Source organism: Oratosquilla oratoria, chromosome 24 (genome assembly GCF_046742065.1).
Source record: "Oratosquilla oratoria isolate Oo_2021 chromosome 24, ASM4674206v1, whole genome shotgun sequence".
Taxonomy (NCBI): Eukaryota; Metazoa; Arthropoda; class Malacostraca; order Stomatopoda; family Squillidae; genus Oratosquilla; species Oratosquilla oratoria.
Genome location: NC_134800.1, coordinates 11,844,965 through 11,862,747, shown reverse-complemented (window position 1 = coordinate 11,862,747; position 17,783 = coordinate 11,844,965). Strand labels below are relative to the sequence as shown.

General features: G+C 39.9%; 1 protein-coding gene across 1 annotated transcript in view; it reads right to left on the bottom strand.

Annotated features, from left to right (window-relative positions):
- LOC143038452 (NBAS subunit of NRZ tethering complex-like) overlaps positions 1-8,912 on the bottom strand; it is a 214,897-nt gene extending 205,985 nt beyond the window's left edge. The window contains exons 1-8 of the mRNA XM_076207664.1: positions 8,803-8,912; positions 6,252-6,388; positions 3,968-4,104; positions 3,672-3,810; positions 3,215-3,301; positions 2,878-3,018; positions 2,537-2,657; positions 1,478-1,915 (exon numbers count right to left, since the gene is read on the bottom strand). Coding sequence (XP_076063779.1) covers positions 1,478-1,915; positions 2,537-2,657; positions 2,878-3,018; positions 3,215-3,301; positions 3,672-3,810; positions 3,968-4,104; positions 6,252-6,388; positions 8,803-8,883 — 1,281 coding nt within the window. The 5' untranslated portion in view covers positions 8,884-8,912. The remainder of the gene's footprint in view (positions 1-1,477; positions 1,916-2,536; positions 2,658-2,877; positions 3,019-3,214; positions 3,302-3,671; positions 3,811-3,967; positions 4,105-6,251; positions 6,389-8,802) is intronic.
- Positions 8,913-17,783: the final 8,871 nt, after the last annotated feature.

Here is a 17,783-nt window from a genome sequence, read left to right as displayed (position 1 = left end):
TTTATGCATGGGGGGACGGAGAGGGGGGGGTCGCCGATTTAATGAAGCGGCCTTGCTGTGGATGTGCTGTGTCTTGCGACACTGCTTCTGACCCAGGGCAGTGGACAAGGTGCAGGGATGACCCGTCATCCAGGAGGTGCTAAGATGAGAGGGAAGGTGGAGGGGTGTGAAGTGTATTCAGGGATGGAATGGGTGGGAATGATTTTATGCCTTTTCCTTTTTGGCTACCTCCCTTGTAAGGGGGAAAAAGCCTTGGTATATGTATGTATGTATGTATTTTTGAAACCTAAACAAATAAAAAAATAACTATTTTCATTATATGTTGGCAGTTTACATTTGGCAATAACCTAACCTAAAAGAGATCATCGGGGCGATTTGTTTTTTCCTGTCAACTCGTGTCTTTTAGTACACACCAAAAGGTCTTCTCTCCCTTACAAACCCGGTCCCCCACCACATCACTCAGGTCAAAGGTTATGTAACACGACACAGCACTTCTACAACGGGGCCTTACAGCCAGAACCGGTTTATCCACACTATTTCATTATAGGGCAAGCCCCCCCCCCACCTCATCATTCACTTGCATTAATTTATGAAACAAACATGAACATCCCTTCAGACTGCGTCATTTATTTTTTCATCAAGACATTCCATTTCTTCCCAATAGTCCTTTCACCCTGTCCATCCACCTCATTCTTGATTTTCCTCTCAAATTCACTTCACTGACTTCTGCTTTCCACCCTTTTTATCTGGTATTTCCTCATTTGTTCTTTCCATTTCTCCATCCAATGAACTTATCCTTTGCCCCTTCTATGACTACCTCTTCCTGGTCCCCCTGTGGTGAGGGAAAAAGAATTCTGCCACTGTGATCCCATGCATGTCGTAAAAGGTAACTAAATGGGATCAAATAATAGGGCTAGAGACAATCAACTCTACCTTTTCCTCCCATGAAAAATCATTGCATAACAGTGTCTGAGAGAACTCCATCCAGTACCCTCATAACTGGATCAAAGTTCAAGTACATACATATACATACATATACCAAAGGCTTTTCCCCCTACACAGGGGGTAGCCAAAAAGAAAAAGGCATAGAAACCACTCCCACCCATTCCATTTCCTATATATTCCACTCCCCTCCACCCTCCTTCTTATCTTGGCACCTTCTGGATGATGGGTCATCCCTGTATCCTGTCCACTGCCCTGGGTCATAAACAGTGTCGAAAGACACAGCACATCCGCAGCAAGGCCGCTTCATAAATTCGGCGACCCCCCATGCAGAAATGGAGAAATCCCTTTGGGGTGCGTCAAATTTTTTCTCATACACACTCCCTCACCCCCCCATCCCCCATCCACTCCCCTCATGCATCACATCACCATCTATACACAGCCCCTTTCCATTCACCCCTATCTTCTGTCCTCTCCCATCCTTCCTCCACAGACATTCAAGTACAGCAAACATAAAAAGTAACTTTTACATTACCTGTGGAGTTCCTTCAAGAAACTCGGGTGATTCTCCCAGCAAATTACTAAGAGAATTGATTGAGCTCACAGTCACAGCTCCCGAGAACCTTGCAAGGATGACAGCACCTTCTGACCACCAGCTAACATCAATTAGATGATTCCTGTATGGTCCAGTATAATGCATCAGTTTGTGGTGCTGTCCTGGTACATATTCTTGAATGGGATCACTATCAAAGTCAGGCTGATCTTGTAGTTTCCAGAACTTTTTCTTACGAAGAGATGGTAATTCCCAAATGGAAAGGCTTCCTGATATATGCAAAGCAGCCACCTGGCGGCCCGATGGGGACACACATAAGCAGAATATGGCATCATGACGGGGAGAACTTTTGAAGTTGGAGAGATGATACAAAATACTGTGGCTAGGACCAACATACTCTTCTTCATCCACTGTGGCAACCTGAAAGCATTTAATAGGAGTAACAATATAAGGAGGATTAAGGAAGTTAGTGACAGAGTTTGGTAAGGTGTGTGAGGAGAAAGCTGAAGGTAAATGTGGGTAAAAGTAAAGTTATGAGATGTACAAGGGGAGAGAATGACAGCTATTTGGAAACGAGTTTTACATCAGGTAGCTAGGATTATTATTTTTAAGTAAAAATAGCCTATTGGACTGATCTAGTGTTGTTACCTATGACTATCTATAGGATTTTGTTTTGTACATACATACCAAAAGTAATTTTCCCTCTTAAGGGGAGCAACCACATTAAAGCATGCACCTATTTAACACCATTTCATTGTCCTTCCCATCATAACATCTCATGAATTAAAGGTCATCCTTATCACCTTGCCACACTGCTTAGGTCAAAAACAATGCATACATATATACATATACCAAAAAAAATTTCCCCCCTTGCACGGGAGGTAGCAAAAAAACAAAGACATAGAAACCACTCCCACCCATTCCATCCCCTACACACTCCACTCCCCTCTACCCTCTTATCTTGGTATTTCCTGATTACCTAGCAGAACAAGTCAGGTTTGCAGTAAAAGTGATTATCATCAATGTACCATTGCCACATACCTGTTTGTAGTAGGGAAAGTCATCAACCATTCTCCATAAGGTCATTCCATGCCCAAGACCATTATTACGAAGATTTGGATCTTCCAAGTAGCTACACCATCCCGAAACGAGTAAATAAGTTCTGAAACCAAAATGAAACACTTTATAAATCTATCAAAGGCCCCTTCCTCTTTATAAAAAGCGATCAAGTTATAGTGTACATTTACAAGAAAAAAAAGCAAATAAAATCCATTCAGTAACCTCCATCTCAGCAACTTGGGGATAAATACAACTCAAATTTTTAATGGATACAGTTAAAGTCATCACTCATTATTCCTGATACACATGTACAATGATAATACCCTGTCAGAGTTGCTGCTGTAATGCCGAAAGGGTAAAGTTTGTAGAAGGAGAAAGTATGGCTCTCTTGGTAGCCCTCTGGTGGTGACACCCAGTAACTACGGACTCGCCCAACATAGTCAACCAGGATCAATTCAGCTCCCCTGAAAGCAAATAGCATCTATACTAATATCATGTACCAGATCTATCACTCTCTAATTTCTCTCTGCAATTTCATTTATATTATTCAATCTTAACATTCTTAAAAATTCTAATGTACTTAGAAAAAATTTTTCATAATGATAAATGGGACTACTGCTATGTCAATATATTTTAAATATTTAAAGAAAAAATAGTTACCATTTATTCTTGTGTGTTCTGACATCTGAGAAGATGAGTGCAGCTAATGCATTAGAAGCATCTACTTGATTTACTCCTTCTCGGTATCTGAAAAAAGCAAAGGCAATGAGTAAACCCCACCATATTTCTAATACACTTCATCTCAAACACATTTAGGCTCTTCCTTTCTGTCTCAATCAGTCTCCAAGTCTCTGCTATATAGTGCCATGGGCACAATCATTCCATAGTACAGTCTTTTTTGCATTCATTGCAATGTACATATTTCTCATAACACAGTATATAACAATGGCAAGTTAGCTGGTGCAGCATATTAGGTACTCCATTGTAAATAGTTTAAAATAAAATTGAATAGTACCAAAATTGTTGAAATAGGTGAGAAAATATTGAAAAAGAAATGTAAATCATAAAAATATCTAATTTTATCAGACTGGTACCAACTCAGTGTATGGGCACATACTTAGGAGGATAGATGGTGAAGAGGGAGTTCCCCACTGTATTAAAGATTTCTACAGTTCCAGAGCTGTAAGCAACCCCAACCATTGAACAGTCCGAGGACCAAGCAACCCGTCGCCATGCCGGAAATGGGTCTGCTACTACTGTAACAAGAAAATGTCCTTGTTTTTAAATTTGATCATCAAATGACATTGTCAGTTCCATCACAAAAACTACAGAATTCAGTATAACAGATTTAAATGTGCACAAATAGATGTCAGGTGTAATTTCTGTAAATAACAAATAACATTAGCTACTTACAATTTACATTCTTCCCTACTACCGTGGCAAAGTCATCTTTCTTGGCTCGAATTTCAAGCACAGAACCCTGCACAAGTGCAATCACAGCTCCTTGTGCACCCACACTAAGCTGCCAATCTGAACTGCTGCCAAGGATCCTGAAAATAAACATCATTGTTACAAATAATTCAAATTTAACCCTTTGAACACAATGATGCCTACATAGGACATTGAAACTCAAAAAGGAAAAAGGACAGTTATAGAAGAGACCTGAAAAAGAACAGCTTTCCACACAGTGGTGGATGTACAGAACAAACTGGACAAAATGATAGTGTGTGCAAAAATCATACATGAATTCAAGAACAATTTAGATACTGCAAGATACAGAGATGGGACACTATGAGCATAGCTCCCCTTCCCATGTGATACAACTAGGCAAATAGGCATTATGAGGAGTGAGTGAGTATATGAGGATGCCAGCATCAGCTTCCTGACTATATTCATTTTGTAGTTGTAGCTGAGTGACCCCCATATTCTGTGAACTGACCTGATTGTGTTTTCTGTGGCTATAAACATTCTGGGTGAAAGAGAATGAGTATAACAGCCATAACTTTACATTTTATAATGCACATATTGTGATTCACCACCATACATCAAGTAGCTAATGTGTGCACAAATATTTGACTTGTACTGAAGAGGTTAATTCACTACATTATAATACAAATTTTTACACATCTTTATCATTTTGTTTCCTTTATCACAAAAGGCATAATTCCACTCCCACCCATATCATCCCCACCCACTCCACTCCCATTCACCACCCCTCACTCCCTCCCTCTTTTCATGGCTCCTTCTGGATGATGGGACATCCTGCATCTCACCCATTGTCCTTGGTCAGAGGCAATGCAGACACAGCACGTCAACAACAATGGCCGCTTCATTTAATCAGTGACCAACCCCATCCCCTCATACAGTTTTTTATTTACCTGACATATTAATGTATTACACACTAAAGGTCATTTGCCCCTTGTAAGTGGGGTGGCTGAGTCCATTTAACACCCTTCCAATTACACCATCTTGTGGATGAGGGATCATCCCTTTTCCCTGTCACACCCCTGGAGTCAAACTCAAAGCAGTGAGGCACAACTTTTCTACAGCATGCCCTGACAGCTGGGGCTGTTTTATTCCCTCTGCTCCATCCTACAGTAATCCCCATCCTCAAAATAATTCATAGAGCAGATGATCAATCAATCAATCCATTATCCTTGATCTCTCTTGCAGAAGACCTGCAGCCTCCAGGAAACTGACAACAGCCTCTGAGTAGGACCCTAAGTAACTTGAATATTGTGTTGATGTCTGAGGATTGTTAGTGTGGGGCATTGTAGTATAAGGTGTTCTGTTTCTTCTTCATGGTGGTTGTATCTGGGACAGTTTGAATCTGTGGCCGCACCTATTCTGTGTTGAACTGTCTTAATGCTGGATAGTGTCCTGAGCATAGGCATGCTAGTGTGGTTCTTCTCAGATGTGGAAGAGTTTTCTCTGTGGGGCTTATGTCTGGAGGTTGTTGTTGGAGTATTGAGTTTGGTGGTCTTTCTTGAAAGTCATGTTTAGTTACCAGTGATCACTTATCACTTATCAGTTTATTTATCATAGCCAAGTTAGATAGCAAAGCAGAGAAAGAAGTAGTTTTAAATATTTGAGGTCACATGCAGTAGTAAAAGGAGGAGTGAATGTGGAAGTGATTCATTTAACATTTATACAATTCTCTCTTACAGGAGATATGTGGTCCACAGCAAGTCTTGTCCATCAGTCATTCCCAACATTCCTTAAGTATCGAATTTGTGATCACATCTGGCCTAGCTGGTTTTCTCATGCCCAATTCTTCCAATGTGTATTTTTACTTCATTTCCATACATATCTTCCAACCCAGCAAATAACTTTCACAATTCTCTACTCTATAAAACTGATTTTCCTTATGGAAAACTGGGGGGTTGTTTTGTTCATTATTTCTGTTAACATGGGTCTATTTTGATGGCACCAGCTAGTACAAGAGAAACACTTGCTGTCAGCACTCATGGGAAAACATGGAAGAAAATTAAAGTTGAGAGATTTTTGGCCCAACCCAAAAACCAAATTCAAGCCCCCTTGGGACCAGTTGACGGGTTTCAAAGACAGCCTATGGAGATGTTTTTTTCCGATATCCATCTCACAAGACCACCAACTGCAGGTACCCATCAGTAGTTCCAGAAATAATATACACCTCAAAAAACATGTAAACCATGAATTTAGTTCTACATACACTTACTTGAACAATTCTGGGGAAAAAGATGACCGTCTTGTCAACAAGCCAATTATGGACGAGGCTAATGCCCAGATATTGCCTGGAGTCTGGGTCAAGGTGCGCCAGAAAATACTTCCTCCTCTTTTCATTAATCCATCGCCCTGAAAAATGCAACAATTACCTTTAATGTCAAACTATTATAATGATAAATACTAAGCATTACATGACAAATTTATGGGGAAAAATAATCGTAACTAAGACGCCTAACAAGTTCAAACTTTTATATAACCTCACATAAATTGTTTATTTCTATTGCCATGAAACCAAAGAATAAACAGATATATAAGTATCTAATGTTACTTATCCCATCACATTTCTGATGTTTTGTGGGGTTGAATAAAATAAACAAGATTTTGTATATATTTACAAAGCTATGATAGGCAACTATCTCAACTAAACTCATGGTCTGTAATGTCATATTCATAACTCTATTCTCCAGGGTCTCCCAAACATAAATGATAATGTACCTCTCTCTTCTTCTTTGGAGAGTATATTTGAAGTACTTTGAGCTATTCCAAGTAGTTTAAACATTTCATGCACTCAATCATTCTGATAAAACTTCTCTGCATATTATTGATATCAAAAGTGTCATCAATTTTATAGGGATACCATAGCTTGCAACGGTATTCCAGCTTCACAAGTATGAAGGTTTTCCAAAGCATCACCATGCTGAGACAGTATCTTGTTTTATTCAGAATGTCCTGAACACCAATCTCTTGAGCTCTTACGATCTATGTAACTTTCTGAATATGAAGTGAGAACATCAGGTCAGTGCTCATGTAGACTCCCAGATCTCTAATATAATTCTGGTCTTGTACCATCTCTCCATTTGTTTGATACCCTGTATTCACTTTCATTTCCTATGGTGGACTAAAACATTTCAAACTTCTTTTCATTTAACACTACTACATTCTCTATCTGGTTTACTTATTAGTTTACTTGTTGTCTTGAGGTCCTTCCTCACAGTTATGGAGGTACACTGCTACTGCCAGATCTGGCATCCCTGTACAGAATGTCTACTTGATCTGGTATGGTGTTAGAGATCCTGCATCTGCTGGTGTACCCTGGTACTGAGGGCTCATCGGACACAGATTTTAGGAACTTGTCCACTAGGAAACCAGTGATGTTCCTCACATTTTTAGACAGCTCATCATGTGCCAGACTGAACACCAGCAGGATCTTCACTCTTGCTGGGGCTTTGGATGGTATACTCGTTCTGTTGCTCTTGCACCCTACTCCTTCATTGTATGTGGGCTGCAGTTAATGGACATGAAGGTCCCTCTACTATAGTACAAGATCATTTCTGGTCTGTACTTTTGCTGAAATTTATTCTTGTATCATCAGCAAATGACATATCAGTTGAGCAGTCTAGATTTGTATCATTAACCTCCATCATAGTTATAAACAGAAAGGGGCCCAATATTAACCCTTGTGGCATACCACTGCGAGCTAGGAATGAGGTCTATCAACAATCTTGCACAGATACTCAATGTAGTTAGATAGAAAGCAATGTATCCGTTCATCTAGTGTACTGAACACTCCATGATTTCACAGTCTCCAGGGAACTATACCATGTTTAACTTTATCAGAAGCATTTGAAAAATCAATGTAAACAATGTCCAATGTGATCCATATTTGATATATTCTAGGATTGCTTCACAGTACTTCAGTGGTTGCAGTTTGTAAGAGCAACCACAACAACAACAAAATGGTGACCATCATTGAAGGCTTCAATGTTCCCCAAATGTTCCACAATATCTTCAATTATCTCCATGATTTTGATTAGGTGTGATATTGGGGTTAATGGTCTGTAGTTCTTCAGTAGCCCTTTATTTCTTATTTTGAATATTGGTATAATAATTACATATTCAGTTTTTACAGTATCACTCTCATAGTCATACTCATTGACCCTGCCCAAAGTAGTTTCTGTTTACAGGACTGGTATTGTAGCCACATAAAATTAGGTTCCATAAGATATTTCATCATGTAAACCTATTGTTTACAGAATTAGTGATAGACATTTCAAGACAAAAAAATCACAAAATTATGCTTCATGTCCATGATATATCTTACAATGCATAGACAGTCACTCCCTAGGATTTTGTTTACATTTTTCACCAATGTCCACTCACAATCATTTCAATGTCACAGTAATATACTGTCTAAACAACTGATAAGCATCTGTTATTTCTATCTAAGAACTTCTTACTGTGGATGAAATAACTTAAAATCTCTTTCAAAACAGAGAAAATGAAGTGAGATTCAGATGCCTTTTGATTGTTCGGTGAGACAAAAGTATATATATATAAGAATTCATAATTTGAAGAAATTGATAATACAAACACAGAGAATATGTGAAATATATAGAATGCATGCCACTATTATTTTCTATGAAATGAACAAAATATTCTTCATGCTACAAGCAACATATTCAAAACAAAATGTTCCAGATTTAAGACTTGTCACTCTATACCAGATTCACTTATATTAAATCACAACAATAATTATTACTTACAATTATTTCTGGTTCTAATGGCCATTCTGCATGAACAAGCAGTTCATACAATATATTATTCTCCCTGTCACTCCTTGACATGTTTACACTGTACAGTTCATCCTCAAAGACCTCTGATCAGCTGTACTGAATTGAAACAGATAGCCAAAGAAAACACAATTCAAAAGAAAACGATTAAATACATGATTTATGAATATAACAAAAACATTTTATAGTGAAACATATATAACAGAATTATACAAAAATATTTAGTCTAATTGATTCCTGAAATGTTTTTGTTTACGTTTCACATTTATACCGTCGTGGCGAGTTCAACTTTGATTCCACTTCTTGAGTACGAATGTCCCCTACTTACTTCCAAGTTTTTCGTGACTGTCACTTACCATCGCTTTTAAAATACATAGGACCAAAGTGACGGCCATGGGTTAATGATCATAAACATGAAATATAAGAAGAATTTCCCCTATCAAAACTTTGGAAGTGTATGTAAAGATGAAGTAAAGCAGAGCGATTTCGTATATTTACACCTTCAGTGCCTAGTCCAAAGAAAATGTGAGCACGTAAATGCACATAGGAGCTTTGCTTTGATAATTGGTCTCTCCGGATGATTATTCCTGCATATATACATTACAAAGGAAGAGCATGCCGAAAGGAGACCCTTTGGTCCTTAGCTAGGTCGGATGCAAAAAATATATATATAATAATGATAAATAGATAAATACACACACACACACACACACATATATATATATATAATAACAATGCACTTTAATTCTAAGCAATCAAAGTCCTCGGCAGTACCGCATTTCAATTTCTGCATGTCGGCCTCCAGTCGGTCTACTGATGTTGATGGCTTAGAATTAAAGTGCATTGTGGTTGTTAAAATGTATCTCTAATCACTGGAACCCATTCAGTGTTGTACATATATATATATATATATATATATATATATATATATATATATATATATATATATATATATATACATATATTATCAACCACAATGCACTTTAATTCTAAGCCATCAACATTGGAAGAACCATGGAGGCAGCATGCAGAAATTTAAACATGGTACGCCCGAGGACTCGAACCTATGGCCAGCATGTGACCAGTGCTGTAGTGACTTGGACCATTGCTCTTGATGGTGCAATGGTCTAAGTCACTATAGCACTGGTCACGTGCTGGCCGTAGTTTCGAGTCCTCGGGCGTACCACGTTTCAATTTCTGCATGTTGCCTCCACGGTTCTTCCGATGTTGATGGCTTAGAATTAAAGTGCATTGTGGGAGATAAAAATGTATCTCTAGTCACTAGGACCCATTCAGTGTTGTATATACATATATATATATATATACAAGCCGCGGGCTTCGCCCTCCCTGGCTTCGCCGGGGGCTTGGCTGCGCAAACAGCGGCCTACGGCCGCAGCTTTCCGCGTTCTAATCCCTCGTTTCCCCCTTCGGCCTCGGGGTGGAACTCCAACACGGGATCCCTAGCGCGAAGAAGAAGAAGAACGCGGAGAAAAACGCGAGGAAGAAGAAGAAGAGGAACGCGAAGAAGAAGAATGCCACCTGACCCCGACTTACCCAAGCGCTTTTTCAAGAATATTTCTAGGACAAAGTGTCACCGTAATACCACCTGTCCCCGACTTCCACAGCGTTTTTTAGAAGAATATTTTTATTTAGACTTATATATATATATATATATATATATATATATATATATATATATATATATATATATATGTATGTATGTGTGTGGGTGTGTACAACACTATATGTATGTGTGTGTGTGCGTGTGTGTATTTACCTAGTATTTTGCGGGAAGGGAGCTACGCTCGTAGTGCCCCTTCTCTATATCTCGCAGTGTCTAAATTGTTCTTAAATTCGTGTATGGCTTTTGCACACACCATCATTTTGTCCAGTTTTTTCTGTGGGGAAAGCTGTTCTTCTTCAGATCTCTTGTATAACTGTCCTTTTTGAGCTTCCATGTCATCTTGTATTTCTCGTATCCCAATTTAATAAGTCTTCTCTATCAAGAACTTCCATCCCTCTCATGATTCTATAGGTGGTCAACAAGTCTCCTCTTTCTCTTCTTTGTTCCAGGGTTGGTTGTTCTAGTTTTGACAATCTCTCTTCGTAAGACAGTTCTGAAAGTGAGGGGGCCATCTTCGTAGTTGCTCTTTGGATTCTTTCAATTTCCCTTATATTCTTTTTAGTATTGGGTGACCACGGTGTCACTGCGTACTCCAGTCTTGGTCTTATCAGTATGACTAGTATTTTCTTCACTATTTCTTCGTCCAAGTAAGTAAATGCTACTTTTACTGATCTCAGCAAGTTGTAGGTTTCTCCGACAATTTTGTTTATCTGTTTATCAGGGGACATGTCCTTTGTAATAATTACTCCCTGGTCTTTTCCAAATCCCTTTTTCTTTACTTCCTTTTCGCCGATTTTATATTGTCTTGATATCCTGTTTTTACTTTTTCCAAATTCCATTATACTATATTTCTTAATGTAGAAATCCACTTCCTACTTCTGACTTCATTCTCAAAGTTTGTTCAGGTCTCTCTGCAGCGACTCGCAGTCTATTTCATTGCTCACTTTTCTCAACAACTTTGCGTCATCAGCAAATAAGATCATATAACTGTTCACACACTTGCCCATGTCATTCACATAAATAGCAAACATTATTTAAGCCAGTACCGATCCTTGTGGAACTCCACTAATCACCTATTCCTAAGTAAACCCCTTATCTTTGAGCAGTGCCCTAATTTTTCTTCCATGCAAGAAATCCTCCATCCATCCCAGTAGTTTACCTTGTATCCCTCCTATGGTTTTCAGCTTTCCTAATAGTTTTCTATGTGACACTTTATCAAAAGCGTTTTTGTAGATACACGAAAGCACAATCAGCCGATCCAACCCTCTCCTGTATTATATCTAATAGTCTTGAGTCAGATCAGATTTGTGGCACATGATCCTCCCCGTCTGAATCCAAACTGTCTCGGGTTTAGTATGTGGTTCTCCTCCAAATGTTTTGTCCATCTACTGTTGATAACTTTTTCACAAATTTTTGCTACGGTACTTGTAAGGGAAACCGGTCTGTAATTTGTTAGGTCTTCCTTATTTCCTCCTTTATATATTGGTGCGATGTTGCTGTTATTTTTTCAGTCTTCTGGTATTTTTCTTTATTAAGAGAACATCTTTTTATACTATATATTTTGCCTACCAATTCTTTTTTTACACTCCTTTAGTATCCAGTTTGCAATTCCATCCAGGTCGTGCGATTTCCTGACACCAGGGCTTGTTATTTGGCCCATTGTTTCAGCTGGATTTCAAGGGTGGGTGTCTTCCCCCCCTCCCGCCATCCCCTCGGACGCCCAGGGGTGTGTGATTCACCACCATGATATTTGGATCACGTGTTGGACTCGTGATCGACAGCTATTTCCCTCCCGGAAGAGAGCTCAGAGCTCGTGTGACCGATCTATGGGTAATGCTGTGACCATACACGCACACACACACCCAACTCCCCGCCCGCGAGAGTTGGAGTAACGACTCAAAGCGCAGCGATACTGAATTTATTTCAACACTGGGCAGGATTCGAACCCGGACCGCTGTAGTGACAGTCGGGGACTCTACCAACCGCGCCACCGAGTGAGTGTATGTGTGTGATTCACCATGATCTTGGATCACGTGTTGGACTCGTGGTCGACAGCTATTTCCCTCCAAGAAGGGAGCTCAGAGCTCATACATGACCGATCTATGGGTAATGTTGTGACCTTACACGCACACACACACACAACTCCCAGCCCACGAGAGTTGGAGTAACGACTTGCAGCACAGCGATACTGCAATTATTTCAGCCCTGGGAGGGATACGAACCCGGACCGCCGTAGTGACGGCCGGGAACTCTACAAACTGCGCCATCGAGTCGTGTGTGTGTATATGTGTGTTTGTGTGTGTATTTGCCTAGTTGTATTTACCTAATTGTATTATACGGGAAGGGGAGCTATGCTCGTGGTGTCCCGTCTTCATATCTCGTTTTGTCTAGACTGCTTTTAAATTCGTGTATTGTTTTTGCACACACCACTTTCTCATCTAACTTGTTCCAAACATCTATCACCCTGTGGGGAAAGCTGTTCTTTTTCAGGTCTCTTCTATAACTGTCCTTCTTGATTTGCTTGTTCATAATTTCTGCCATTTCTATTTCCTCTGTGTATTCAACTCCTTCTTGTCGTAGTTTCTCCAACTCCTGCCTATTTTTCAGTTTGTTGTTTACAAATCTGTAAAATAGTGTTGGTTGATCTTATAAGCCAGCCCATCCAACCAGCGGTCATTATTTCTTGGAAGACCTTTGAACATAGCAGAGCATCCTAACAAAGCAGTCCTCACCCTGAAGACGCCTCACGACGAGGCGAAAAACTAGTTTCGGTGGAGTCAATAGTTGTTCAATACTATTACTATGCAAAAATATACCAGTTGGCGTACACTGCGTATATTCTTTTGAGAGTCATGAATGACTACTTCCAGTCCCTCTCAGTTGCTAGTAGGAAAGTATTCTCCAAATTAAAGAATACAGTCTTGAAGATTGTTAATTAAAGCAACTAGTGCAGTTGATTTCAACCAGAATTGCCTTAGAGAAAACCTGTGCCCCAGAAATATATATATATATATATATATATATATATATATATGTATATATATATATGCATATATATGTATATGTATATATATATATATACACATATATATATATATATATATACATATGCATGTATATATATATATATACATGTATATATATATATATATATATATATATATATGTATGTGTGGATTTACACGTGTATGTATATATGTATGTATGTATGTATGTATGTATGTATGTATGTATGTATGTATGTATGTATGTATGTATGTATGTATGTATGTATGTATGTATGTATAGGAGAATAGAATAAACAGCAGACTCAAACCGGTCTTAATTATGCCCTATGTTTTGTCTCCCGCCCAGAGATCATCTTCAAGGATCTACAAACATTGAACTCGAGTTCACTGCTAGTCTGGGACTCGTTTTCCCGATATAGATAAAAGCAGTGGCGTCCGCAGGATTTTTTTTTTTTTTTTTCGTAGGGGGACCAAATAAAGTATATTATACATATATGATTAATGTTGCGGGTTATATTAAGATACTTCAAATTGGCCTCATAGGCATATGTTTATATTATCTACACGAGTTACAATTTGACTTTCATCAATCATTAATGTTGCGTGTTATATTAAGACACTTCAAATTGGCATCATAGGCATATATTCATATTATCTACACGAGTTACAATTTGACTTTCATCAATCATGCAACACGGATATTCTATGACTTAAGAATCTAATGAAATTATACGTGACGACCGGTGAAGTTTCCAGTACACCCTGGATTTCTAGGGTGGGTATCTGACCCCCTCCCGCGCTCTCTCCCCGGACGCTCATGGTTCCTATACTCTAGGTGTTCAGGTATATACCACACACACACACACAAATATACAACTTGGTGGCGCGGTTGGTTGAGGCTCGGACTCACATCCTGGCAGTCCGGGTTCGAATACTGCCCAGGGCTGAAATAATTTCGGTGTCGTTGCGTTTCGAGTCGTTACTCCAACTCTCGTGGGCGGGGAGTTGTGTGTGTGTGTGTGTGTGTGCGTGTATTACCCATAGATCGGTCATACGAGCTCTGAGCTCTCTTCCGGGAGGGGAATAGCTGTCGATCACGAGTTCAGCACGTGACCCAAAGACCAAGGTGAAAAGTGAATACACACACACACACACACACACACACATATAATATATATATATATATATATATATATATTTATATATATATTATATATATATATATATATATATATATATATATATAGGATCACATGAAGAATCGTCACCCCAGACTTCGACAGGGTGACAGTTCTTCATGTGGGCCATCCTGGGTTTACGATTCTTCGGTTGTATAAGTTGATGACAATAAACATAACCCTCATTCAACCTAACCTAACCTAATCTTCATTCCACTGTTGATATTCGGCGTACTGGGGTGACAATTCTTCAGGTGGGATTTCATGGGGTAACGTTTCTTTATGTGGGCGTTCTGAGGTGACAATTTTTCATGTGACCCTATATGTCTGTGTGTGTGTGTGTGTGTGTGTGTGTGTGTGTGTATATATATATATATAATGCACACACTAGGCATATGCAAGGTGACAAACCTAAACAATATTGGGGAGGTGAGGAGCATAGGCCAGGAGGAGCGTAACTACGACCAAAGCCGTCACCTTTACCGTGTTCGCTTTGGAGGCTGTTGGGGGCAAAAATTAGAGAAGAGTGCGGGACTTGAACTCGCGACTGGGTAGGAAAATGCGAAACCAGCATGCTTTCGAGTGCGCCACCAGCACACTACGAAATAAAATACTCAAGTAAAAGGCCATGCGAATAAAATAAGCAGATAGAAAATGAAGTTGAGTGAGATGAAAACCTGGAAGGGTGGAAGTCTGAAAACAAGAGGCCTTATGGGAGTACAGTAGAGACAATGAAAAACATATAAGGGAGTACAATAGAGATAATGAATAAATAGAAAGATGAATAAAGAAATAAACAAACAAATAAAGTAATGAGCATGTTGGAAAAATAATAAGAAATATGTTGAAGAAACTGGTGGAGTGCCACAGTGTTCGTTTTTAGCACCTGTGTCGATGCTACTGCCTATCACTAACATGATAAATGGGATGGTCAGCTACGTGAACCTCTAAGGCAGCGTTTCTCAACCTTTTTACCCTTGCGTAACCTTCAAAATAAATTGCATGTCTCAAGGAACCCCTGCGTAAAAATATATATATATATATATATATATATACCATACCTTTCTAGTTTTATTTTTATCGTAATAATTTAGATAGGATGATGACTATATTACATTATTACAATAACCAAGAACATGTGTGTATTTAATTGTATTACGTATATGAAATAAAATCAAAAATCAAAAGTGCATTAGCTTATCTCACTTGTTCTCGCAGAACCCTTAGGGACCTTTTGCCGAACCTTTGGGTTCCTGGGAACCTTTTTTTTTTTTTTTTTTTTTTTTTTTTTTTTTTTTTTTTTTTTTTTTTTTTTTTTTTTTTTTTTTTTTTTTTTTTTTTTTCTGGAGATAATACTCCTGCCCGGGGCCTTAGCCTAACGGCGGCCGGGTCCTAGGCTGATTGATCCACCCTCTATCTAGATTGTTCCAGGTGGGGGGGGTCCATAGGAAGCGTATCTTTGACGAGTTAAACACCATATGAGGACGGAGCCTTTATTTGTACGACGTTTCGCTTATTACAGCTTTTTCAAGTACTTGAAAAAGCTGTAATAAGCGAAACGTCATACAAATAAAGGCTCCGTCCTCATATGGTGTTTAACTCGTCAATCTTGTCGGCAACTGCCACTTTCATGAAAGCGTATCTTTGTTGGGTTTGGGGAGTTAGTGATATTCCTCACCACTCTTTCAGGAGTGAGAGGGGTCGGAGGTCAATACGGATGGGGGCCGTAACTGCACCTTCTGTTAGGTAATGTCGGAGAGGTTGGCACTGTCTGTCCCTCCGGATATTTTCACCAAGTATTTGCCATCCGCAGGGGTATCCTAGTCGGAGCCTATGGAGTATGGACTCCACTCGTCTGTCTGCACCAGTAGGGAAGGAGATGTGTTCGTACCTGGTGGTCAGGTAATACCACTTTGCGGAGGCCGAGGTGGCGATAAGGTTGCTGTGTTCTTCCTGTGCCATTATGCGCTTGCGTTTGGTGGATGCGCTTCGTATTTGGGTTATGGTCGGTGTTAGGGGTGTCGTAATCTCACCTCGTCTTGTAGCTGCCTTGGCTGCGTCGTCTGCTAAGGTATTGCCTGGTATGTTAATGTGGCTGGGAATCCAATGTATGATGATGTTTCTACCCTGTCGGTGCAGCCGGGTGATCATTATTTCAATTGATGTCTGCAGAAAGATGTTGTCTGAGCCAACTCCTCTCTGCAGGACATCTAGGGCTCCTTTAGAGTCGGTGTGGATTACGATGTTTTCTTGATCTGTTGTTTGTGCGTGCTCCAATGCTTGCAGAATAGCAGCTAGTTCCGTTTGCAAGGTGGAGCACCCATCACTCACTCTCCAGTGATTTGTTTCTCCATTGTCGACAACAATATCTGCCCCACATCTGCCTGTGTTGGGGTCAACCGAGCCATCAGTGTAATATGTTGTGCTGTTAGAAGGGGTGATGGCCTGTATTTCCTTGAGGACTTTGGGTCTTAGTTTGTCAGGATCACAGTCGGCCTTCCTGGTTGTCATTGGGAAGGCTTGGAAAGTGGCTGGAGACGTTTCCCAGGGGGGGCGGGGGTCCATAATCGGGGTGAGGACTGTCAAGCATACGTCGCTGGACAATAGAGTGTAAGTTGAGGTCGTATAGGTTGTTCGTAGCACGTATGGTCTATAGGCGACGGGAAGTATGGGCTCTGTTGGTCAGTGCATTCGTCAAGGTTTCCCATATGTCACTTGTCCTATCAGTACATAGGATCTTAACTAGAAGGCAGGAACACAGTCTTGCCGCACGTAGCTTTAGCGATGTGACACCTACCTCCTGTTGGAGGTTAGCAACTCGGGTCCAGGGGGGAGCCGCAGTTATGGTACGGAGAGCCTGGTTTTGTAGCACTTCCAATTTGTTCCACGCTGTTTGGGGGAGGATGACGAGGGCCACCGCTGCATAGTCTACAATGGAACGCACAGCTTGTATGTAATAGGTTCTTAGGACTCTGTGGCTTGCCCCTAGCTGTGGTCTTGTCACCTGGGAACCCTGGTTGAGAAACGCTGCTCTAAAGTGATCATTGAAAAAATCACGAAAAATGGGATCAGCGACAGGGATTTTAGATAGCAATAGGAAGACCTATGCCGATTTTTCACTAATTTCTAACCTGCTGGAGGCGA